Source organism: Hakea prostrata, chromosome 6 (genome assembly GCF_041222555.1).
Source record: "Hakea prostrata isolate BN-2017 chromosome 6, UWA_Hpros_2, whole genome shotgun sequence".
Classification (NCBI taxonomy): Eukaryota; Viridiplantae; Streptophyta; class Magnoliopsida; order Proteales; family Proteaceae; genus Hakea; species Hakea prostrata.
Window position 1 is genome coordinate 18,010,455 of NC_142605.1, and position 27,775 is coordinate 18,038,229.

General features: G+C 37.5%; 1 protein-coding gene across 1 annotated transcript in view; it reads left to right on the forward strand.

Annotated features, from left to right (window-relative positions):
* The window catches only part of LOC149012411 (DNA mismatch repair protein MSH2-like), a 44,146-nt gene extending 27,134 nt beyond the window's left edge, over window positions 1-17,012 (forward strand). The window contains exons 11-13 of the mRNA XM_089160044.1: window positions 4,239-4,438; window positions 4,820-4,972; window positions 16,224-17,012. Of these exons, the coding sequence (XP_089016170.1) occupies window positions 4,239-4,438; window positions 4,820-4,972; window positions 16,224-16,424 (554 nt within the window). The 3' untranslated portion in view covers window positions 16,425-17,012. The remainder of the gene's footprint in view (window positions 1-4,238; window positions 4,439-4,819; window positions 4,973-16,223) is intronic.
* Window positions 17,013-27,775: the final 10,763 nt, after the last annotated feature.

Consider the following 27,775-nt stretch of genomic DNA (forward strand, 5'->3'; position numbering starts at 1 on the left):
ACCATCACTTGAAAGCTTTTAGCTTTAATTGCATTGAATGAAATGTCATATTGATACACCCAATCAGTGATGTTGTTATCCACTTGCTTCTTTTCTTTCGAGGATCTTATTCTATTCAATATTGTTGTTTGAGTAGTACCATTTGCCCTCCTGTCATCAACAACTTCTTCAGGGGTGCGTCTAACATGCATATCAATAGGTCCCCTTACTGGTCCCTTAATGAGGGTACTTTTCAATCTCTTTGATGCAGTTCCGGAGCTTGGTTTCTTGGAGCTTAACTCAAACCCAACACTAGGAACTGTCCCTCCTCCAGTAGAGGCAGGAGTAGGATGGTCTTCTCCACTTACTTGTTGAACATCATACACCTCATCATCTAAGTTAGTAACATTTGCCCTCTTCTTATTTTTCAACAACATTGCATTCATCTCTTGGGCAATTGTTGCGGTGGTCATGGGGCACTTTATAGCATCCCTATATCCACCCACTAAATGTAGCTTTTGTATTCTAATTCCTCCTTTAAGGTCTTTGTTGCACAAAGTGCACCTGACTGTATTTCTATCAGCCACTTTGGGCCAATACCCATACTTCCACCCTGGGTCATTTGACTTGGCCTTTCTCTTTGGGTCTTTAGAGGGATCATAACTTGCTTCAACCCCATTAGCAACAGGCATCGGATTGTCACTTGAGGCCATTGTAAATAACAAGGAAATATCTACAAATAAAAAACATGATATATATATATATATATACACACACATAGCCATACAACAAATCCAATTAAACATCTATGAAGCTTCTACGTTGAACTAATCAAATGTCATGTCATTAATCACAAAATTTTCAAGTCACAAAGCTTTATGATTTGCACATGACATGAGTGTGTCTTCTAATTCTTTTTCAAAATGAGGAAATTAAGACAATCTCAAAAGCAACTATCAGAGCATGAGGATATTCAATAACAGGTCATACAAAGTACCCAATGGCATATCATATTGATTAAGCATTTCTGGAAGCAGAGTTTTAAAAAAAAAAAGGCGGAGAATCTCAGAAGCAACTACTAGAGGCTTAAAGCATGAGGGTATTCAATAATAGGTCATATGAAGCCCCCAATGGCAAATTATATTGATTAAGCATTTTTGAAAACAAAGTTTTAAAAAAAATTGGCCGAGAGTCTTTGAAGCAACAATCAGAGGCATAGAGCATAAGGGTATTCAATAATAGGTCATACAAAGTCCTTGATTAAGCATTGTTTATATATGGAAACAGATAACAGAGTTATAAAAATAAAAAAAAAATTTGCCGGAGACATACCATCGCCTAAGAAAATGGTGACACCCAAAAGATTGTTGGAGTTTATTGCAAATCGATCATTGATTTTGTTAAGATTATTAGGCTTAACAAAATCACAGATTAATGAAAGGAAAAAAAAGAAAAAAAAAAAAAGAGAAACATAAGAAAAAGCATCTCAACCTTTGTCCTTCGCCTGTGATGACTTCGCCGGAGTGCTGCTGCAACTTGAGACTACCGGTGCTGCAAGCCTGCAGTTGGTTTGTACCAGATTTTTTAGGGGAAAAAAAGGAAAAAGAAGAAGAAAGAAGTCGCCAGAGAGATTAGAAGCACTTACCGGAGTGCCGCTTCGACTTGAGATGATTCTAGTGATGTTATTCTCTTTGCCGGAGTGCTGCTGCAACTTGAAACTACTGGTGCTGTAACTGGTTTGTACCAGATTTTTTAGAAGGAAAAAAAAAAAGGAAAAAGAAGAAGAAGCAGGAGGGAGTAGAAGCACTTACTAGTTGGTCGCCGCAAGCCTCTGAGCTGTCGCTGCAAGTGCCAAACTCTCGGTCATCAACAGGAAGAGAGGAAGAGAGAATGAGAACAACGATATTGCGTTAGGGCTTTAGACTCGAGTCCTTTGATTGTTGTTTCCTTTTCTTTTTTTTTTGGTTAATCTAACAATTTGATCCCATGTAGCATCATTGTAGCATCATTGTATATATACATATGAGTTCCAACCAATAGTTAATTTCCACTCGGGCCTTTGATTTGGCATCTTTCATGTTTGGTTTTAAAAACAACAAAAAGTCTGTTGCCCACGGGTCCAAGACATATAAGGCGCCTGGGGTGACGCCTCAGACCCCAAGGCGGTTGCCTTGTGGTCTACAAAAAGGTGACATGTGATTTAAGGCCTCTGAGGGCGCCGGACACCTAGGCGACGCCTTAACAACTATGACTTTAACGATGCTATTCTCATTACCAATCCTCTTTATCACTTAATCCAGCCATGACAAACCCAAAGGCCTAACAGAGAGAATACTTGCTGGGTTTCTTCGCATTCTTTCAACAGGGTTGCTCTTTGTTCTGTTCTTGCCTATAATGGAGATGATTTGCAAGAAGATGGTGGTTGAAATGCCATTCAACATGGGGTGTGCGGTGGCGGTGGGTTCCTCCCCCCCCCCCCGCGGCGGTTGTGGTTTGGGGGGGTGGGGTTTGCAGACCATGGTGGGAGATCTCGTGAGATCTCGCCGAGATCTCGCGAGATATCTCGTTTTTCCACCTTGGCGAGACGAGATGGAGGTCAAGATCTGCGAGTTGGGATATCTCGCTCGAGATCTCGCCATATCTCGCTATATCTCGCCATATCTCGCTATATCTCGCCATATCTCGCCATATCTCGCCATATCTCGCCCTGGATCTCGCTGGAACTCTCAATTTTTGCTTTTTTTTTGTGGATTTTGGCTGAATTTTCACTTGCAACTACTCTTAACACATCTACAACAAGGAAGATCAATCATTCTCTACTTGTCTTATGAATTTATGATTTAATGACTTATATAGAACTTCTAATGGTTGTATAATTATTTTATTCTTGAAAATTGAGATTATGATACTCATATGGATGGAATTTTGATAACATTGAAGTTAGTTGATGCATTTGATATACTTGCTTTTCATTTATATGCTTTAAAGGTTCTATATTACATGTTGTATAACATTGCATTCCCTAATCCTACTACATTTCGGTTTCACACTATGGGTAGACTTAGAAATCATACATAGGGTTGTTTATGACAAATCCAAGGCCACCAACGTGTTCAAAAGGCCTTAAATAAGCTAAATACCAAATTTCAACCCAATTGGGACCCTAAAACCCATCGAGATGGGCCACCGAGTTGACGCAAAAAAATTGTATATCTCGACCGAGATCTCACCGAGATGGTCGAGATCTCTCTTTTTCAAGGTGGCGAGATCTCTCTCGAGAGCGAGATCTTCTACCATGTTGCAGACTGCAGAGAACATTGCAGAGGATGAAGAAGGCTTCCCCCCACCCCCCTCTTTTTCCTTTTGATGGGTGTGGTTGAAATGCCGTTCATCATGGGTGTGGTAGCAGGTATGATTTCTGCAGACTTCAGCTTAAACAGATTGTGGATCGAGATGAGGATAGGGTTTGCAGAGAACGTTGCAGAGGATGAAGAAGCCTGCCCCCCCTCCTTGATGGGTATGATTCTATGGAATCAACCCCTTAAATACATATGTATCACTTTGGTGATTCTAAATGGAAACCACCTATTGAGGTATTTTCCATGGAATCACCTATTTTACACTGAAATGTAGAATCACCTGATTCCGTAGAATCATGTAGATGCTGAGTCACTTTTGAACCAAATGGTTTTCTTAAACTGGAATCATGATTCCTTTGAAGCTGTTTCCAGAGAATTGCAGAACCAAACACAGTCTAGGCTGTTCTCTGATGTAAACCAATCCTAATTTGTTTTTTCTTGCTCTAAGCTCTCACAGATCTTGCAGTAGTCATCATGTCATCATACATATCTTTAGTGGTATTCACATATTTACCTGGCATCTCTCTTCATTAGAGCATGCCAGATTATATCTCGAGGGACTTGCTAATAGGTCTTTTCCAGGAAATTTGAGGAATTGCATGACATTTTACTGGTAGTCTTTCAAAAGGTACTGGGGCATTAAAAGAGAAATGGCAAAAGGGCCAAAAGAATGAACTGATCCTCATGTTGAATTGTATATTGGTCCCTAGTCAGTTCACCATCATAGCTGATCCTAATTCCTACATGTAGGTTGCTTTTTGCCACTCTCTCTCTCTTCCTAAGTGATATGTTTATTTCCTATTCGATAACAACTTTTTGTTTCTTTTTTAATTTTCGGTATTTCTAGGATAAAGTTGCTTTTATTGTTTTGTATTCATCGAAGTTCATTTCTTTACTCAGGTTTAGCTTGGGCTATATGTGAGCATCTTGTTGAGGTCACCCGAGCACCAACTCTGTTTGCAACACATTTTCATGAATTGACTGCATTAGCTCACAGTAACAGTGATAAAGAGCCTAATAGACAGTTACTTGGTGTAGAAAATTATCATGTCAGTGCACATATCGATTCATCAAGCCGCAAACTGACAATGCTTTACAAGGTAGGTCTCTAATGTTGGGTGAATGATTTTTCTTGCTTTTTTACCTCTCTTGGATCTGTTTGAATTTGCCGGAGAACGGACCATGCTCTGAATTGTTAAAGAAGGAACCCCACATGGTATTGGTATTTTCTGACTTTTCAGTGATTCCTCTTGTTGACATTGGGTTTTTATGGGTTCTATAATAGCTTGTTTCCTATGTTATGAGAAACAATTGTTCAACCAAAAAAAGAGAAACAATTGATCTCTCTAGTATATTCTCGATAATTTATTTAAAGTATGTTTCCTGTATTTTGCTTAAAGTAATTAGTGTACTTGTTTATAATTTCATGTACATTAAACCTATTTATTGTTTGTTCTATCTAATTTGATAAAAGCCTTCAGGTTGAACCGGGGGCTTGTGATCAAAGTTTTGGTATTCATGTTGCGGAGTTTGCAAAGTTCCCCGAGAGTGTTGTTTCTCTTGCCAGAGAAAAGGCTGCAGAGTTGGAGAATTTTTCACCAGTTCCAGCCATTTCAAAGGACACAAAGGAAGAGGTCCGTCAGAAAGGAGCTCTGTACTTCCTCACCATATTTATAGTCATAAAACTGTTTTTGCATTTTATTGTTCTGAGGCTTTATGATAATGACAGTCTGCCTAGTGTATTATGAGCTGCATTTCTGCCACTTTATCTACTGTGAGTTAAATCTTTCTATTAGAATGTGTTTTACATCTAAAGTTGGCATGGAAAGATTTACAATGGACGAAGGGAGGGGAAGAGAAAATATGGGAGTGGATAGAGATTAGGTCTTTAATAGACTAATCTTATATTTAAGCTGAATACAGTTGAAGTTGTGTTAGATAAGAAAAAGAGTTAAGCCATTCTTCAATTAATAAGAGAGAGAGGATAATGGACGGCTTAGATTTTTTCAATTGGAGCCAGTAACTCTTTAACTGTAGTTAGATAGTAGTCTTCTTCTATCTTCTTCTTCTTTTTTGTTGTTGTTGTTTTTTTTTTAGTAGTTTAGCTTAATTTCTTATTGTTTCCTATTTGGCCATTTCTAAGGTTAAGTTCTTACTCTTTCCTGTAAGTCTTTGACTTAGCAACTGATCTTTTCCTATTGCATTTCTGTTTTACATAATATATAAACATTAAGGGCTGATCTGATACAGGATTTATGTTGTCTGCAGTTCTTATCCCTCAAATTTTCCTGATGTCTTTGTAAAAACATGACATCTGTCCCTACCAAATTGAATGGTATATGTTTAATCCCATTCCAAATTTCCAACTAAACCTCCTCTTTTTTCTCCTCTTTCCCATACTTTCTGCTTCTCTCTCTATACTTCTCCCTCACGCATGGAGAACCTCTCTCCTCTCTCTACTTCCTGCTGTTGGATCATCAATTGGAAACGACAACCACTCCTAAACAATCTTAGGGTTAATCAATCGCTTGCTTTTGTGATATAAAAACGAAATTTTGAAAAAACCAAGTGCTGAAGAATTTTACTACTTGGTACTCTTCTTGTGGGCTTTAGCCTGAGTTTCAGATCTGAATACCAGGATTGAAATGTATTTTTTCTTCATAGACATGGAAGGGTCTTGGGCCTTCAAATTTTCTCCACAGCTTTGTAACTTCATTCTTGGGGGTTCTGATTCTGAATTCAAGTTAGGTGAGTGTGCTCTGACAGATGTCGACAGTAATGGGAGGCTGGAAAAGAGTATCAGGACACTGTTAAAAATGCTGCCATGTTTGTGATGCTCTTCACCCAGGACTACGAATCCAAGTCCAAAGCTCATTCATCTGCCACCAAATCCTGATAAAAGATCACTTTTGGCATCATGAAAGTGCACTTCTTGAGGTTCAACAATAGCTTCCCTGAAACATCCATTACGTGCTATAAATGCTTCGGATGCTCCTCTGGGTTCTTCTTGTACGTAGAAATATTGTTATACAAACAGAAATTTCCCAATATAAGGTTTGAATACCTGTGTCATAACCCTCGTGAAGGTGCTAGGTGCATTTGTCAGACCAAAGGTTATGGGTATGAGTCGTATGACCTTCCCTTCAAACAAGCCTCCTCTGATTTTGAGTGGTGTCTTCCACTCATTCCTTGGTCTGATTCTGATTTGGTGGTACCCATTTCTAAGATTAAGTTTGGAGAAGATTGAGGAACCAGTAAGCATGTCCAGCACATCATCAAGTCTGGTTTAGGAATATGCACTTCACTGTGATCTTGTTGGTGGCTCTGCTATCTACGCACATCCTCCACGATCCATCCTTCTTGGGAATTAACAAGTCTGGTATAGCACATGGCTAAGACTCTCAGTCACAAATCCCTTCTTCAATAGATCCTCTGCCTGTCTCTGTAATTCCTCATACACTCATTCGATATGTAGATAGCTTGGGAAGTTGTGGTCCTGGTACGAGATCAATTGCATGCTGGATCTCTCAATGGGGGTAGCCCATCAGGAAGATGTGCTGGTACTACATCTGAATATTTCTGGAGAAGCTCTTTGATGGATGAGGAGTGTTCTGCTTTTGGTTGGGAAGTCTCTGCTTTGGTGACTAGAGCTAGGATGAGATTACTCTCTTTGCTAGATCCCTCAAAAGAGTCAAAACTCCTTGGGTGGAACACCTGAAATTTGCTGTGTGGATACTTTTAGGTCGGTCTTCTAGGCCTGCTTCCTTCTGATGTCTCCTGGTAGGTTTAGAGGCAAGAGTATAATTTTCTGACATTTATGTAAGAACTCACAAGTATTTCCCCTCCCCATGATATAGATACAGCATTGTCGTACAACCAGGGTCTCCCTAGAATAATCTGACATAACCTCCTGGGCATGGTGGGAGATCTCGCTCTCGAGCGAGATTTCGCCACTCAAGAAAAGCGAGATCTCGACCGAGATGGCGAGATCTCGGTCGAGATCTACCAAAAAATGGCGGTAGTCTCGGTGGCCCATCTTGGTGGGTTTTAAGGCTCTGGTTGGGCTGAAACTTGGTATTTAGCCTATTTAAGGCCTTTTGAACACATTGGTGGCCTTAGATTTGTGAGAAAATAACCCTGACTATGTCTCCTAAGTGGACCCTATGTGTAAAACTGAAATTCTGTGAAATGCAAGGTTAGAGACTTAGAGTCTTAGTCTCTTAGAGTCTTAGAGAGTCAGAGAGACAGAGACAACATGTAATATTGTAATGTAAAGATATCAAATAATTCAAGTTAATGAGTTATCATTTATTCATTTATCAACTATCAAGTATCAATCACCTGCCCCTGACCGTGCTGAGTGTCGTAGGAGCAATCGCCCCGCTAAAGAGCACAACCCGTTTGGAGATGATTTCTTGGTTGACCTCAAGTCTTCTAAGAAAAAGAAGAAAAAGAAGAAATCCGCAAAATAGCTGTTTGGCCTTGTTTGGCCTCTGTTGCTCCGGCCCTGTTTGGCCCTTTTTTCTTTCTCTCTATGTGGTTTGCTAGTGTTCTTTAGCTCTTTCTCTTTGTTTGCGAAGTTGTACTTGCGTCTTTGTCTTTAATATAATTTTTCATTCATCCAAAAAAAAAACTATCAAGTATCAAATACAATAACATTACACATCAAGTATTCAAGTCAACAAGTGATCAAAGTTCAAACTATCAAAGATTCAAAGTAATAAACTGTTAAATGCTTAAATGTCTTCAAAATTTTACAACCATAAGAATTAAGAAGATTACAACTTACAACTTACAAGACTAAGAGTCTAAGACTAAGAATGTCAAAACTCAAAATTACAACTTACAACTTACAAGACTAAGACTAAGAGTATGACTGTATGAGTATCAGTCAACATTCTGCATCAATTGATTCTGAACGGTGGCCACATATGACTCCCAAGTCAATCCATCACTGAAGTATGTCACATATCGGTTTATATGGAACTGATATGTCTCCATGTCAGAATACCAGAGGAATAACACTCTGGGATAACCGTTAATCGTGGGTGGGTGAAAGAGCCATTGTTGTTGTTGTTCATATTGTTGTTGAGTATCTGGGTAGGGGTTTCTAAACCACTCAGTTAATAACCCACCTTCACTCCCATATGTGTACTCTCCAGGTGCAGGGTCTTGAGGAATAGTATGACCTCCATAAGAAGAATACCCACTGTAATCTGATCCGGTGGAGTGATCCCCGTATTGGTACCCCGATGACTGCCAATTGTTCAAACTCTGCTGGTGTGAATCACTCTAACCATGATCTAGGCTCATGCTTCCCATGTTGAATTCAAGATCATGCATGCTCGCATCATCATTCGGTTGCCCCTGCCCCTGGTTTGATCTGCTCTTCCTACTCCTAGCATAAGTCCGAGAGATAGGGGAACTATGGGTCGCATGTGTCGGATGACTCGCACCTGGTGGAGGTGACTCCCTTTGTTGATTCTGACTTCCACCAGAAACACGACTAGCCTGACTGCCTCCATGACTCGAACTCGATGGCTGACATGGGCCACTTGGCCCTCTGGTATCATCGGCATCATCTGAATCCCCACTACTAGTTGTCACCTCAGTTGTTTCAAGTTGACCAAGTGGCTCCTCAAATGGTACAGTTGGTCGTTCTTCTGATGTCGCTGCAGCAGCCTGACCCTCATCAGAAGATACGTGCTCAGCCACAGCATCTGGGCCCATAGCAGCAACAATGGTAGGATCCGGCTGCCCTCTTGGCCCATCCAGCACACTGGGCCACCTCAATCCCTAACCCACTAATATATGACATCATCTTCCTCATCTTCTGTGGGGGGCTCGTGGAATACATCAGTCAACTCAATCGGTTCACGATTGTCGTCATCTATATCATCTTGTATGTGCCCTACTCTCAATCTCATGTTGTAATGCACATACACTAAGTCCTCGAGCCTCTTACTCCCCAATCTGTTTTGTACCTTACTATGGATGAGCGAGAAGGTGTTCCAGTTCCTCTCGCAACCAGAGGATGAACAAGTTTGTGAGAGTACTTTAATTGCTATGTCCCTGAGATTTGGCACACTAGTTCCATGTAGCACCCACTAGTCAGCTGCATAACCAAAAATAAGAATGCATTAAGCAAGTAAATCTTTATATTTATATAACTTATCAGTTATCATTTATAGAGTTATAGTCTATAGACTTATAGACTTTAATAGCTTATAGAGTAGTGGACTATTTACCAGAATCAGTTTTTTGCCTAGTTGCAACTGCAGAAAGCTTTCCAAAACTCCCAGAGGCATCCTTGAACTCCTTGATCTGTACACCAATTCTTCAATTATTGCATTATGTATATGCTTAATGCACTAATGCTAGAAGTTGAAGAAACAATTGAATAAGTTCTCACCTCTCCATTAATTGTCCCTTGCATGACGGGATTTGACACAAGCTTCTCCACCACCTCTTGCACCGCAGTCATCAATTGTACATCAAGCCCCAGATCATTCTTGTAATGGTACTTTGGGTTGAGGTAGTAAGCTTGCATTGTGGAAATAAAAAATTTGGTTAGTGACTTAGTGATTTGGTTGTTTATTTGTTTATAAATTATAAGTTATAACAAATAAATAATATAAATTAAAGTATACAACAAAAACTTAAAAGACTTAAAAGTGACTCACCAGCCAAGTGCAAAGGATGCATCAAGTGCATTTCCCGTTTATTATCGATGATCCTCTTGTAGGATTTGAAGGAGCTAGGGGCAGCAGCTCTAACCAACTCTTTCATTTGCTGGAGGGCAGCATATATGTGGGGCATTGTGGGCTTCTTCTCCGAATCCACCATCCTTAAAACAAACACAATAGGCTCTATAATGCCCAGTGTCTAATTCAGCTACCTCCAAAAGGAATCATCAACAATGGTTTGTTGGGCTAGTACTGCATCAGGATGGCTAGATCCACGCCAACCAAACCACTCCTCACTTGCAAACATGTGCCGAAGACCACCATTTTCTTTTGAAAGCTTTTCAGAGCTACATAGTTGGTGGCGAATCTAGTCAATCCAGGTCTGACTAGATCACCCTTACAGTGGTTCCTCATCATCTTCAGCACATAACCATGGTTATAAATAAAATTACTAACCCTTCTAGCCCTCTCAACCACAGTATTGATTGACTTTCTTTTCCCCAAGTCCTTCAACATAAGATCAATCGAATGAGCTGCACATGGTGTCCAAAAGAGGTGAATCTTGCTGCTCTTCTTCCTCATCAACATTTCTCTAGCTTTTTTGAAGTTAGCACCATTATCTGTGACAATTTGGACAACATTCTTTGGCCCTACCACGAAGACCACCTCCCTAAGAAGCTTGTAAAGGTAGTCAGCATCTTTGATCTTATCTGAGGCATCCACTGACTTAAGGAAGGCTGTCTTTCCATTGCAACTTGCCATGAAATTAATGATGGACTGTCTAGTAGGACCAGTCCATCCATCAGCCATCACAGTAACACCATATGTACTCCACTTTTCCTTTAATGAACCAATGTATTCATCCCTCCTACTTTACCTTAGGTAAATATTTATTCATTACTTCCCAAGCACTTGGGCCTTTAACCCCTACACCTGCCATAGCAACTGCATTGATCATCCCCTGATAGTATGGTGTTTTGGCTACATTGGGTGCAATGTTGTTGAAGAGCATGAATTTGCTGATTGCCAACCTAGCTTCCTCCTCCCTATTGCCTTCTCTACCTCTAGCAAACATATATGGAATGCTTCTTTGATAGATGTCTTGTTGGTTGAAGAGGGAGGGGTCTTGGTCAAATGTGGAATCATAATGTCTAGTCTTCCTCCTCCTCCTTTCGGTCCTCTCAGTCTCAATTCCCTGAAAACTATGTCTAGGTGGCATGGATGCCCCTGACCCCAAACCACCTGCTCCCCTTGTCTGTTCATATTGCCTCACACTCTCAGCATGTAAGGACTGTCTGCTAGCTTCCATTGCAGCCTTCATTTGTCTCCATTTGGCTCGTGACTCAACACCCATAACCCTCCTCTCTTCATCATCGCTTGACTCCTCATCAACATCAATAATAGGTCTAGATAGCACTGTATCCTCAAATTCCCTTTGCTTTTGTGCCATCTCGTCCTTTTTTTGTTTCCCTCCCCTTAAAGTTGCTGTAATTGCTTTTTGCGCTTCATAAGGAACCTTGGGACATTTGGAAACATCTTTGTAACCACCAGCCAAATGTTGTTTTAATCTGGTTGAACCACCAGAATTCAAAGTCTTAAGGCAATACTTGCATCGGGATTTTTTCTTGTCAGCAGTTAGTGGATCCCCATGTTGCCAAACAATGTCTTGAGTCCCACTACCAGTGCTGCCACTCCCACTAGTTGCCATTTAATATTCAAATGTATAGCACTGAAAGTCTGAAATACATACATGAATGTTCCCAAATAATCATTTGAATAATTTTTAGATACATAAATGCATGTAAAAACAATTTATAAAACAACAAAACACACACTTTGTTCTAAGATAACATATATACAGTGCTTAAACAAGCATGTTTGTATTTTGAAAATAAACTACATAATATGAGCATCATTTAAAAAAAAAAAACAGATAAATTTTTAATAACATATTATTTTTTATAATTATTTTATGTAAAAATAATTTATAAAACAACAAAACACATACTTTGTTCTAAGATAACTTATATACAATGCTCAATAAGACATGTTTGTAATTTTAAAATAAACTACATAATATAAGCATCATTTAAAAAAAAAAAGAAGATAAATTTTTAATAAAATATTATTTTTTATAATTATTTAAATAAAAAAATTAAAAATAAATACAGGAAGCATGATAATCAAAATATTATTACATGAGATTGTAGCCCTCTAAATGTAGTTTAACATAAATAATAATCACATTCATATCATAAGTATTTATTTATAATCTTTAATTTTAATTTTTTAGATAATATATTTTTAAAATACGAAAATTCAAAAAAATAATAATAACTGAAAATTAAAATTTTTTCCATGAAAGTGTAGATCAAAGCGTGATCATCAACATATATTTATACCACACTCATACAAAACTTTGTATTTGAAAAAAATCAAATTTGGGGGAAAATCTTATATTTCTTGAAGATCACTTGAAATAGGCTTGAATCACTTGAAATATGCTTGAATTTTTTGTTGTAGATGAGTTGATGATGTTGCTATGTTGAATCCCCAACAAATTCCGGCCAAATTCCGGCAAAAAATCGAGTTTTTCGGCCAAACTTGGGCTTCCAGCGAGATAGAGGAGAGAGAGAGAGAGGCTCAAGAGAGGCGAGATATGCCTCTCTTGAGCGAGATAGGGGCTTTAAAAAGCCCCTAAAGTGTGGAAAAAAGACCCATTAGCGAGATCTCGTCTCGCTATTGGAAAAAAGCGAGATATCTCGCGAGATCTCCCACCATGCTCCTGGGTATTATATGCGTAATGAGACCAAGACCTCTACTGAAGACCAATCACATACAGAGAAGATAATAGGCAAGAGTGAAAGGGAGTACGAGAACAAGAAGGAGATGGGAGAGAGACAACTCAAAAAAGCGAGCATCCCCCTCCAGTTCGCACTGTATTGAATATTGATACAAGCCTAAAATCAGATCCCAATACGTGATGGGGTTCTATGCTACTAATTTAGAATACATAAAGAATAAATTCCAATCAACAGAAGATTTAATTCAACCCAAACAGGCAAGATGAATGCGACTAAATCAGCCAGCTTGACCACTCGATTTCCTCCTTGATCAATTGATATATCCTCCATAACCCAATATTTCCTTTCCTGCATAATATGAAATGTCAACAATATCACACCAAACTTCCTCAGAGTAAGCATGGAGATTAACAGGAACTAAACATCTTTGGAACACTTCCAGTCTATCACTATTGAGTAGGATCACTCTATAGGGTTGGGGGTGCCCCTCAACTTTCAACCTTCTCCTGTTAACAAATCCTTCAGACACCACATTGATACTACTCCCACTATCAACTATTAGTGTAGCTGTATGCTTACCTGACTTGAGTTTGGTATAGAATATGCAGCTTCTTCTCCAGTCTTTTTCCTCTTTTTCAGCCACCAAGATCTTTGCCATCACATTCATGGAAAAATTAGGAGCAAAATCCCCCTCTTCAAAGATTTTGAACTCTTTTCTGGATTTTTTTGGATTTCCTTCCTCGGTGCTGGTGATTGCTGATTGACCTTTCTCTGATACCAATTGATGTAACCCAGTGTTTGGGCCAGTCTTCAGGATCCTCTCAAATCGAACCAGCTGACAAATAAACTATCCCCATGAATTTTATTTCAAATTTTTGTTTCCCACATGGAAAAGGAATTGAAAAGAAAACAGGTTATGGGTTGGGAACATTTAGGGTTTTAACAATTAATAAGATGGGACAGATTTGGGAAAATTTAGGGCTTTGGGATACCCAACAACACCATAGGGTGGGAGGGAATGGCTGGGGTCTTGGCATATATCTAGAGGAGGGAAGGGATAGTATCCTGGGTAAAAGAAAGGGATAGGGACTCCACGGCAAAGAGGATATGGCTTTTGTAGTTGGGCTCGGGGTGGGTTAGGGATGATTCTTGAATCTTTCTTCCTTCTTCTTCCTTGGCTTTCTTGTTCTTTCTTTCTTTTTTCTTTTTTCCCTTCCTTCCTCCCCCCCTTTTTTCTTTCTTTCTTCTTTCTTTTTCCTTTCTATTCTTTTCTTTTCTTTTGTGTTTTTTCCCCTTGGGATTCCATTTCAAGAAGAATTTGAATTGCAAAAACTTTGCAATCACAAATAAGAGGGCTGCCATGGATTTTCTTGGGTTATTAGGCTGCCACTAGGTTTGGGTAAGAAGTCGAAAGCTAGGAGAGGGGAATGGACATGGTGGAGGGGCTGGGGATTAGACTTACTTGTGGGTGATGGCTGCAGATCAGATTCTTGGAGAGGAGACACCTTCACTAAGGTCCACAGGGATTCTCAGGCCTGAAGCACACATGCGCACTTCCTGGCTGCAACTATCCTAATTTTCTCATCAAAATTGAATTGAATTACAACCATGGACCTGTATTTATAATCTAATATTGAGAGTTCTACTTGAACTCTTAAAGAAAACCCAACTTGACTTCTTAGTTCTAACTAGGACTCCAGTTTAACAACTTAGGAGTTAGGAGTCCTCAACTTTGACTTCTACATAAACCGGGACTCTTAAATAACTTTAATTCTTGGACTTGAAATAGCAAAATAAAAGTAGGTAAGTACTCACAAAATTAGCTGGAATTATCTCAACTGAATAGGGCTCCAATTAGTGGTGGATAATGACCAAAATGCCCCTGCAATGGTTTGGCTTCCTTTGGCAGTGCCGCAGGCTGCTAGTAGGCTTGGGTGTTCTTTCGGGCTCTTTTGGGTTGTCTTTGGATGGTTACATCAATGAGATTCAACTGTCATTCCAAAGAGATTAATGAACAATCATGATTTAGGTTTTGCCCAATTGATAAGAAATCCCACAAACAAGGTCTAGATTATCAAAGGTTTCAAATAAAATAAATAAAAAGTAGAAGGAGAACACATATACCAGATTAATGCTAGTCTTCCCTTCTTCCCCTTTATTTTTTTCCTCTTCTCTTTCCTTCTTTTCTTCTTCTTCTTCTTCTTCTTCTTCTTCTTCTTCTTCTGCTCCTGCTCCTCCTCCTCTGTCTTTCTCTCCCCTTATTTTCCTATTCTTGTGTATTGAGCTCCCCACCCCTTTATATAATTTCCACCCCCTCTCTTCCTACTTATTCTCTGACTTCCCATCCTTCTTTGGTATGAAGCAAAGATTTCTTTTACTGAAATATCACACTAATGCATCTTTTTTTTGTTTCCTGGCTACTCTCCTCATCTCTTTATATTTAACTTAACAATGTAACTAATTAGCTTTTAGCAAAATTATATATATTACTTAAACGCCTTATTGCACCTGGGGGTTTTAAAATCTAGGCCTCTATTTAGTTGAATTGTTTTTAACCTGGCTACAATGCAAGTTATGATAAAAGCCAATAAAAATAATACTTATTCTATTCCAAGCAGGGGGTATTATAGTTTTTCACTCAGACGAACACCATGGTATGAAATTTGTGAATCCAAGTACTAGCTTACATTGATGTGTTTTGTTCCTTCATGACAATTTAGACTGATCTAATTGGGTAATTGTGACAAAATGGAAACTCCATCCATTTGTGCTTTATCAAGGCTGGAATTATCAACTACTTGCAATAAGTGACTTCTGGGGCTCTTGTTTGGCTAGTTTGGTCCGCTAATGTAGTATTAGAATCTTCACTTTTGGCATCCTGTAGGTGGGTAGAAATATGATTTCTGTTTTCTCTTTTTGAATCACAAAGAACCTTAGAAACTTCAATGCAAAGACCAGACCTGTCTCTTCACCTTAGCGAGATCTTCTCCTATTGTATAGAAAAGATGTTATGATTTGGAGATACATATGTTGGTGGTGAATGTCATTCACATTAATTATAATCCTTGCTTCAAAGCAACCCCATAATGGTGGAAGCCTCATGGAGGGGTACTCCCTTGCTTTCAATATGAAAGATAAGAAACTAAAATATAGTAAAAGAGAAGCTAAAAGTCAAATCTTGGAACACATAGAATGGACACCGATTCTTCTTTTTATGGAATTGTTTATGTGGTCTTACTGGATACCTTTATGCGTACCTTCTTTGTTAAGAATTTCTGTCCAGGTCACTGAATTCGATGTGGCAGTAGCCCAATTTTTTTCTTTGATTAAGTTGTATGTCTTTTTGAACCGTGTACCTAGTCCAGTTACTGATTCAGTGCTATTATGAATTGCAGGTAGGATGTAAACGCAAGCGAGTATGTGACCCTGATGAAATGTCAAGTGGTATTGCTAGGGCAAACCAGTTTCTGCAGGACTTCTCTGCATTGCCATTAGCAGAAATGGACTTGAAGCAGACCCTGCAGCAAGTGAACAAATTGAGAAGTGATTTGGAGAAAGATGCAGAAAATTGTCGGTGGCTCCAGCAATTTTTCTAATGTGTAGACATGCATCTTTGGCTTTCGGTGTTTTTGAAAATGAGCGTAATGCATCAGATCTATCTGATGAGGTCGGACATCCATCTGGTGCATTTTTCTTTGTCAATTTGTTTGGAAGATTTGCGCCCAACTTCGGATGATGGCTGTGTTTGGTGCAGGGATTTATGGAATGACAAATGGGAAGCATGATGAAGGATGACACCATTTTGTTTTGTTGATCATTGTCTAAAACAGCAAATGAAAAACATAACTAAAACCAGAATATGCCCCTTCTGTGTTGCATTTCTTGTTTGTTTTCCACTGTATATATATCCTTGTATTGGGCAAGAGCCTGTTTTAGTTTTTTTGGTAGAAGTATTGGGCAGGAGCCAGTGGCCAACATATGCTTGCAGATAGAACCCCCCAAATTTTGTGTATAATTAATTGCCAAAAGACTTTGTTCATTGTCATCAAAACAAAGTTAAAGTTGTTAAGGTGTTAGAGTTTTGAATGCAATTACAGGTCCTCCAGTCTAGAACTAGTTTCTGTAGAAGAAACAAATGAGTAGTTTGATGCAAGTTAACCTTTTAAAAGAGTTCAGAATTTATGAATAATTGCACCTGATGGTTTTACAGGCCCGGTTTGTTTACAGGTTTACCAAATCATTGCCATCCATGGTTTAAAGAATCAAATTGGAATCAACTGTCCATTCCTATGCTTTATTCTGAATCAGTTCTGGTCCTTCTGGATGTGTTGCATAAATCTTTATTTTTCGTTCTTCAAGTCTATTAATTAAATAGCGAAAGATCAACCTTAAAACAAGTTCTGCAGGAATTGGGAGTTTAAATATCTGAAAACCATGTGGTTGTCAGATTACAATAATAATGCTCTGTGCACATCATTTTCCTGTGCATCCATCACCATCCCACCGTGCCACTAGCAGGCTCCACTTAGTAAAACGGTGGCGGCCGCCACCACCACCACCTCCACCACCAACCCTTCCCTTTAAAAAAGGAGCTATTCAAATGCTTTCTGTGAGTGTCTTGTGTTGAAATTAAACAAAACTTGCGAGAGTAATTGCTAAGGCTTGCTTAGCAGTTACCAGGGGAGCTGTACCTCAATAGTATTGGGGAACAGCTTTGCCTGTTTTCCATTCCCCACTAGAAGATCTGTTGAAGTCAAATGTCAACTGGATAAGGTGACCATGACCGACAACAATTGCAGATTTTAATTTTCTTTTTCTTGGAGCATTGTCAGAACATTCTTATGTCATCGAGATTTGCAGTTCTTGACTTTATTTGCATCAGTTCAACTTTCGGTTTTTCTCACTGTAAACAACCAAATCCGACCCCTCAACCCCCTTTTTTTTTTCTTTCTCTCTCTCTCTGGGTTGTGGTTGGGAGGAACTAAGGAAGTGGGGTTTGGAAGGTATGTATCCATAAAATCTGTGCCCGGCTTTTGTGGATTTAAGAGTCATAGTCTACACCATCTACTGGTAAGGAAGGTGAGTTTCGTTTACCCAATAAAAAAATCATCAAGCTTAGAATGCTGACTGTGATTTATAACTTTTTTTTTCTAGGGTTTGTGGGGGTTAGAGGGGATGGAAAAAAATAGTATGAAGTCAACACTATACTCTTTCTGCTTGATTCATTGATTGACAAGTCCAAATTGGGTTGAAACCCCACTTTGGTCTAACAAGATCAAACCTTCAGGTTTGGATTAGGACCTCGATACCTCATCAAATGATTTTGTTACTTGAAAAAAAAAAAGAAAAAACTTAATAAAGATAAGAATGAATTTAGGAAAATGTTGCTTCAATCAAGACCTTCGATACATCATCAAATGAAATTTTTTTTTGTTGATAAAAACAGATATAGATCAATAATTACATTATTTGCCCTTCCCATGGGTCTTCCTCTCTTAATGCTATTTCTGCTATCAAACTAGCACTCTTAAAAATGTCTTGGTAATTATTTGTGCACATTTTTAATTCCTCTATGATGGGCAGTAAGAACATTAGATCTTGGATCGCTTAAAAGGCCCAAGGTTTTTTTGGCTTTGGTATAAGCTCTTTGATCTGATTCCACTGTTCCTCATTTGTTATAATGCCTTCAATCTGCAGATTGTGATTTTCCGCCCGTTTCAATCCCAGTACTAGTCCTTTTGCTATCGTAGTCACCAAGTTGTATTCCTTGTATTTTTCGCCCCAACAGTAAACGACTCTTCCGCAGTGAATTACACCCCAGCAACATCCTGTTTCATTGTTTCCGTCTTTGGCCGTCCCTGCACAAAATAGCATTGTGAAATTTTCTGGTATTATTGATTGTAGATTTAAGAATTGTATTCCCTTTTCATTTTCATTCCAGTCTCAAGGTGGGTTCGGACTAGCATCTATAGTCCCGGGTGGTTTTAACTTTAGATTGTTACACCATTTATTAATATAGGCTAACACATTTTTGGGGTCCACTGTGGCTTTCCTGAATTTTATCGCATTGCGAAATCGCCACACACTATAGCATGTAATGTTTATAATAGAAAATAACCACCTTAACATAGTCTTATCAAGGTTTGAATTATAAAACAGATTTAGGCAGAAATTAGAGATATCTGCAAAAGGCAATATTTATGTTCTAAGTCCTAATGGTCCCGCCGTCCAAATCCTCCGTGTCCATTTGCAGGTGAAAAAAAGATGCCGAGCTGATTCAGTACTGCAACCACAAAGTATACAAGAATCTATATTTGGATTCCATCTAGCCAGTACCGCATTGACTGGAATACCTGCATTCACAAGTCGCCAGAAAAAGTTAATGAATCCGGGATGGATCTTAAGTTTCCATAGAAACGACCCCCCGTTTTTTTATATACCCCACCATTTCTGGCTGATTAGATACCAGTGCGTAAACCAAAGTTTATAGCACTAGAAATTTGTGAATCAAAAGTAAGAGAGATTTCAGAATTAAGTGCATCTCCGGAACCTAGTCCTCTGCACCCCCCACGATCTAATTTTATAATGCGCAAAATGCATGTTAAAATCACCCACCACATGATCTGCGTTTTATTTTTAACCCATGGGTCAAACGCACAAAAGTGTTTTTTCCATTCCCCACCTTCCTAATCACTAGGTCTCTAAGAATAGGGAGAATAGCACAGAGACTATTCCAGACTAGAGAGCCTTTCTTTTTCCACACTTTTGGATCACACAGAGAGGTATTATGAAAATATTTAGCCTTGAAACATTTTACCCAAATAGAATTTTCCTCCGTTAAGAGTCTCCAACCTAATTTAATAAGTAAAGCCTTATTCATGAGTTCCATTCTTTTGAAACCTAATCCTCCCAGAAATTTTGGACGACAGCATTTGTCCCATGTAATGAGGGAAAGATTCTTACCTTGTCCCGAGTTCCCTAGCCAAAACCTTTGGCATATGGAGTCCATTGATCTACACACCTTTTTTGGGAACAAAACATACTGCATATGATAAATAGGCACTCCTTGCAGTACAGATTGAAGTAGAACCACTCTCCCCGCAAAGGAAAAAGATTGTGCTTTCCATCCCAAGCTAAGCTTCAGTTAACTTATTCAAACTGCCTGCACAATCCCGTCCGATCTAGCTTTTCCCCGAAAAACAGGAGGAGGACTCCCCCGGGTAAGATGAGGTATTATCCATCATCAAATGAATTTTGTATCTGAGGAATTTTCAGATCGATTGAATGATAGAAATCTATTTAACAGGGTCAAAGATATGATATTTATGTTCTCGAAGATAAGAATCCTGTAGATACCCAAAAGTCTTTCACTAGAATGGATTTATATGGGTGAAAAAAAGGGTAGTTAAGATTTTGCTGGTTCTTCAAACTATGCATTCATTAAACTACTTTTTCGAGTCATTCATACATTAAGGGGTGCACATAGCTTTTGATTTTTTGTGGAAAATTTCTTACTTTAGTTTGTATCTTTATTCTATTAGGTCTTATTCTCCTTTTCTTAATCCTAAATCTTATATATTATGGAAAAGTTGTTAAGGACAAATGTAAGTATTTTAAATTTATATCTTGACCCATTAGTTGAAATTAGGGTTTTCATTGCCTTCAAACTTCAAAGGTTCTAAGCATTTGAACAAGATCTAACCCTAATACTTGTTTCTACATTAGCTTGAACATGTATATATAAATCTGAATCCCTCTGGATTTATAAATCTGAGAATTATACCCGTTTGGTTGTAAAAATCTCTAGATTCATGAAATCTAGAGATTTATCTTTTTACACTAAAAACGTGAATCTGTAGATTTATAGGTAAGGGGTGAAATCTAGAGATTTCAAAAAAGCTATACATTTGCACATTCACAAAAATCACGTGGATCAAATAGTTTTTTAGGATGAATCCACAGATTTCATTCCACAACCAAACATCTAATTTTATAAATTATAACTCCATAGATTTGAAATATCCAAACTCATGTAACCAAACAGGCCCTTAGTTAATATAGCTAAAATGCCGGCTATATTATATCAAGGTCGATGAGAGCTTTAAGATCCATCAGAGGCTAAAAACCACGCTTTATCAGTCAAATTATCTTAGATTTTGTGTTTGGTATGACTTTCCTGTGCATTGTCATCATCTGAAAATTTGTCTGAAAGGGAAAGGCAACATTGCCGACCAAAGACCATATATCATCAGATTTCTAATTATTTGATGAACATGTGTATCCACCAACTTTATAGGTCTCAAGAACTGTTCCCACAAGATTAGATTATGAATCATCTTCAAGAAAAGATCTTGTAGATGAATTTAATAAACATTTTTCCATCCAAAATTACCAAACTGCGAAAGAACAAAAATCTTAAGATGGACGGAATTGGTTGGAAGGCTGAAGTCAAAAGAGGGTTTTTATTATTCCCTGTCAAATTGGAATAGACCAACCACAGAAGTTTGTCGACTAGAATTAGATGTGACACATGAAGGAAACCCTAGTTTAGGATTAAAGGAAGTGGTGGTGGTGGTGGAAAATGGTTTTTCAAATATTCTTAGGAAAAATATTCACTTTGCTTTTCACTTTTCTGAAATCTTAGAGCTGGTGGTGCTTGCATAATAGCCCTCCTCCATGGACTGTTATCTTAAGATGTGAAAGAATTTCGAAAGTTGAAGTTGAAGTCTGAAAATGACTACTAATTAAATAAATACCGATTTTGATTTTTAAGATCATCTTTTTCATTGATGTGTCTAAAGTGTTTGTTTGACCATGTTTCATACTTGTTAAATAGTAGCATCAAATTTAATTCTTATCTGATAAAATTCTCAAACTCAAAAGAAATACAATTTAGACTCTTCAGAAAAAGTAATTTTTATCACTATGGATAGAACGGATTTTACATTACTCCTTAAAATTAGTAATTTTTTGCACTATAAATTGTGCGACGACACAAGATACAAATTCTTAGTACTTTATTTTCATCTCTCTTTAACTCCTTGGAGCCTAACATCGTTATTTCTCTGATTTTTATTTTCATCATTTCTTTGCGTGTAGATTACCTTATTAGGGGAAGGCATAATTTTCACCCAGAACCCACTCAAATATTCTTATTCACAATCCTTTGACTTCTTTTTTGTCAAAAAATTAATGAAACAGCATCAAGCTTCTCTTATTGAGAGATTGCATAAAATTTTTGTATAAAGCCAGGTTAAAATACTATAGATATAATTTCTAGATTCCATTTTGTTGTTTGACTGATTCCCCTGGATGTTTTATTTTTCATGGAAGCTGATCAAAGGGAATTTGTAAATATCTGTTTTACAGTTCATAGGGTTGAAATAATTCAGTTGGAGCTAGCTTGGTTCAACTAGTTTCATGAGTTGTGCTTTTAAATTGCATCTCTGCTACGGTTTTTAATACTACCATACAAAATATCATTGAGAGACTGTTTTTATCTCTAACAATTGATCAGCAACATCCAGCTTTATTCATGTCCCCTACTTAGCTCTCACACTGAAGCACAAGGACAGGAAAAAAAATAAAAATGAGGGAATGGGTAATCAGGATCACAAATGTATACATGGGGCAACATGATTTATTGTTGACTGAGAGTTGCATATGCAACATGATTTCCATCCACTAAGTCTTATGCGGTTTGCACTATAAACATGGTTGGAAACCATCTTCACCACAGAACCAATCATGAAGAAGTTAGCTTTACCAAGATTTTGGTCTAATGGAGTTAGAATTCATTTTCCACTAAATCATTATTACAGTTCTGTATCTACTTGTTTATGATATCCATAGATAGATAGACAGGTAAGAATAAGAATCCCTTACAAAACATTTGAAGCCATCTAATCCCAACTAAGTATAGAGAGTTTCATCTTGTTGAGAATCCAAGGAATAAGGTAGCATGGCTAGAATTTCAAATGGCAAATCATATACAAGACTGGCGAGGATCCTAGAAGATCCTGGATACATGATTTGAAGAAACCCATATTGAATAAGGCAAGGAAAAGCGAACAATTACTTGAGTTCTAACGCAGGCATAGGCCAAAGGTAGTTGTGAATGATGATGATCTTCTAAAAATAACTAAACATGAATGTTATGATGTTGAAGAAGAAAGAAGGCAAACTCTTTTAGCTTTATGACTTAGCAAAAGGTGTATCAAAAGGAAGAAGGATGAAAAGAAATGACTTGGGTAAAGAAACCATGTGTGGTTGAAGGAGAAGCCTGTAGAAATCTAGTTTAAGCAATAAAGGTAGAACTCCACCACCACCATTACCAACCCTTTTCTTCCTTAAATAAATAAATGAAACCCTAGAATCCAAAAAGAAAACACAAGAAGCTCTTAGATACATATGAGAAGAAAAACCCACAACCACTTAGATTTCATATATAGATGATTAACCAAAATCTCAAATGGTTCCAAAAATATTTCCTTAAATTCTAAACCTCAAAGCCAGAAGAATGAAGAGAGAATACTATCTGTAGGAAATGGCCCACGAAAAAGGATTTGTTGATAAAGAAATTAGGTTAGCTGATCTGCTTTTGTGTTGTGGCCCAATGTTGTTGGTCCACTATAACCTTTTGAACCTTTTTTAACAATGCAAAGAAGCTCTCTCACTATCAACATAAAATATCAGTTAAGGTACTTAGTTAACCAGAAATATATATATAATTAAAACCCAAGTGGGGAATGTGAGCCGTACGAGAGGATAGTGCAGAGAGATTAATCAAATAGTAAACCATAAGCAAGAAGAGATATATAGTTGCTCAGTGCTCACACGTCATGATACCTTGGAGCTTATGTCATTAGCACATCACTATAAGCTCGCTCGTTGGTGGTGGTGGTGGTGCCATCATCAGTTCTTTGAATTATTATAAAAATCTCTGAGAAAAGAAGGAAACAAAAAAGAATGGGGACCAAAGTTAGCCATGCTTGTGTACCACCAAAAAGGTCAGAACCCTTTGTCTAAAATTCTCTTCAAAAGAGAGAGAGAGAGTTGCATCATATTGACTGGCCCAATAGGGTAAAGAGAAGCAAAGAGGAGACAAACTGAACTGTTCCAAACACTGATGGGATATAGTCATATTTTTCCAGGTTTACTGTTAATGGCAGTGATTAGTAATCATAAAATTAACAAGAAATGGTTGTGGGGTTGTGAATAATGGATGTCTCACATTCCAGATCTCTTCAGTCTTAGACCCTGAAAAGTCTCTCTTTCTCTCTCTATCATATCTCTGTTCATCATTTTTTTTTATAGTATTTGTATTCATATCATAATATTTTTCAGAAGGCGAAATCCAACAAAAATTTCCTTGAAATGAAAGAACTTAGAGAGATGTGTTGAAGAGCATTTGGAGCATCTGTGGGAAATATAGAAAACCTTAAAGATGCATGTCTTATAAGCAAGCTCATTAACATATGTTTGTAGTCAGTAATGTAGAAGGGAATCTGAAAGTATTAATGCAGGGAATGGATGGATCATGCAAGTTCAAAGAAGGTGGATGAACGAACTAGACTATTATATGGGAACTTAATAAAGATTTGATCGTCACCATCTATTTGCCATTGATCCAAGATTTTTGACAGTTTTTTTTTGGTTAATAGATTATTTATATTAATAAAAGTTAGAGAATTTTACACGTGTGTTCTTTTAGTGAACCAGAAACTAATGTTGGGTCCTCTTAGCGCAATATATTAAATCTACTTTAATCAATAATAAAACACTAGAGAGAACCCATTCAACAGTAGACGTAAGTTGTACCTTTCAACTGAACCACCTAAATTCATCAACTCTTCTCTCTTCAAAAATCATAATCAACATGGCATTAGAGGTTTAGGTTTTGGCCCCAACCCATGCATTCCCAAGTCCCTACCCTCAATAATTTCCTCTCCCTTGAGCTAAATGAGACAAATTTCCTCTGTGGAAGTCACAGCTTGTTTCACTTCTTAAGCCACTAATCATGCAGGGTGGTTTCCTCAAGATCAACTTCTCATGTGCTAGCTCATCACTTCTCTTATTGAGCCAGTCAATGCTCAAGTTGTTAGCAACAATACTGCTCTGGAGCAGCTTTGTCGCTGTTATTCAACAGCTTCAACAACCACCTTCTCCTGCAGCTTCAAAACTTCAAAAGAAGAGGTAGTACAATCTATGAATACTTGTTGAAAATTAAGTACATAGCACACCAATTAGCAGCAACTGTCAAATTAGTGAGTGATGAATATCTCTGTTTATATGCACTTAATGGACTTTGTCCTAATTACATTGCCTTTGTTACCAGATCAATATCATGATTTCAACCATTTGATGAGATGTTGGAACACATGTCACACATCTACAAGGAAATGGATAGTCTTCTATTAAATGGATAAATTCCCTTTGTTACCTCTATTTCCATACGAGGCATTCCGGTACATACTTTGAACTTCATGTTATGTTACTAACTCAAGAAGTTCAAATCAGAGATAATTCATCTACTGATTCTTTTACTCATATTGCAGATATGGCCATGTCAAATCATCAGAATTCTAATGTGACTCATTACATGTGTAATAAAATTTCCATGAAGAGGCTGTAGGACACTATGGTTGGTCTAATCTTGCCTGCTATAACAGTAATCGGTATAATTATGCTTCTTAGTATAACTCTTCAGGCAATAATAACTCTTCATCTGAAACATGTCAAATAGACCTGTATAAGGATCATATTAGGTTCGGAATCACTAGTATTTGAATCCGACAAACAAAACCGCTATCCGTATCCAAATCCGAATACGGTGAAATTTTGAGAAGGCATCCGAATTCGAATCCAGAACTTTACTGGATATCCGATTATAATACGATCCAATAAACTATTCGAGTATTGATTGGGGATTATCATTTTTTTAAAAATTTCTGATCTCCAATTTTCAATTACCGATTACCAGTTTCTGAATCCGATTATCAACCATTTTTAAGAGAAAAGAATGTTTAATATTTTTTCTAACAAGATAATTTTCAATTTCTGATTATCCGGTTGTCGATTGCCAGTTTCCGAATCCGATTACCATCCATTTTCAGAGAAAAAAATGTTGAATACTTTACTGTATCTAGATATTATCCGATCTGATAAACAATTATCCAAATCGAGTTGCTTATCGGATGGATACAAATATTTTCCGGTAAGAAAAATTCCGGATACTGACACCATTAAACGAATATGAATGCAAATTCGGAGGTGTATTTCGACTATCCCGTTACAGGACTAATGTCAAATTTATAATTATGAGGGATATAAGGCTTTTGATTGTGGATAGCGATATATATCATGCTTTTCATATTGGATCTAATGCTTCCTCTTACATGAATTTTTTACAGTGTCTTGCTTTTATTATTATCACAGTCGATGCTCAGATTCAAGAACAATTAATCAGATGACAATTGATTTTGAGCATCTCCATGCTCCTGAGCCATACACAAGGTTTGATTAGGGCAAATTGGTAATGGATCGATTCTATCCATGATTCGTACCAGTAATGTTCATCTAATGAGTCTTACGGAATAAATCGTGAATGAGTAAGATAGACTTCCAAAGATAGTTCATACCAAACTTATTACATTTAAAAATCTATACTTCTATATGCTTTTAAGATGTGAGAAACTTCCATTGTCATGAAAAAACATTGATTAAACGAATGCCTATGATGTATCTCTTGAAAAGGATAATATATTTGAAAACTACTACCCAAATTTTATAGGATAGGATGAAAAATAATAAAATTGTCCATGCTAACCTTTGTTAATAAAAGGGTTAGATTTTATTAATTTTTATAAGAAATAAACATTACACACTCAACAGGAACTGAACACTCACTCTCACAACAACAGTTGCCCTTAACACACCCAAATTCACAAGTTCTTTTATCAGTGATAAAGTGAATACCATTTTCCATCCAAACATATCTAGCCAAACTTGAACCTTGGGACTCCATTGCATCCCACTGTAGTTCCCTTAGCACATATTCAGGCCACTCCCAATAGGAGAAAAGTCTGATCCTTTGTTGTAGTTTTTGCAAGGAAATCTGCAATCAAATTCGCTTCACGAAAGCAATGCGATATCCTCCGATCAATGCACTCCCATGCTAACCTTGGCTAAATCTTAAGCACTCAAAAAATTTCCTTACATATCCTCATTAATCTTATCTTATGCTTTGATGTTTCAAATCACCGATCTTCTCTAACTTATAGTTTCCAAAAACATGAAATGGTTGTAAAGGATAAGAATCCCTTGGAATGTTAGAGTCCCATTCCAACTCAGAGTGCTACTCAAACTCCACTCTTCACAACTTAAGCTTAAGGAGATATCAACCCTAGCAATTATGGAACTTAAAGTTCTTCTCAAACTCTAGGGCTTTTGTAATTTGTTTTTGAGTTTTCTTTGAACACTTGTAACCCTAATATTAAAAATAGAGAGAAACTTGTCTCACATTGAGTACAGTCAATACATATATTTTCTTCTTTCAATGGAAAATAATAAGATTGTTAGTAATTTGTCTATTAATGCTTGCATAGGTCGAACTCAAAAGTCCGAACATTACCTAGCGGGGCTGCAAGGGCGCCATTGCTATATACCTTTTAGTTTGACAAAATAGTAATTTGTCTATTCTTAATAAAGGTTTCTTAATGGGGGACCCAACTCTATGAAGAAATGGTCTCACTTGATTTTCCAATAACTTATCAATGATTTTATAAGATTATGTACACAGGCTAAAATCCTTTATTGGCATTGCTTTCTCTTCGCTAGGGACCGCCATTATCAAAGTATGCGTAATCTCAAAGGAAGAGTGTGAGATGGAATACAAAGTATGAAGATATTTGATAATAACACATTTAATTATATTTGCCCTGCAAAT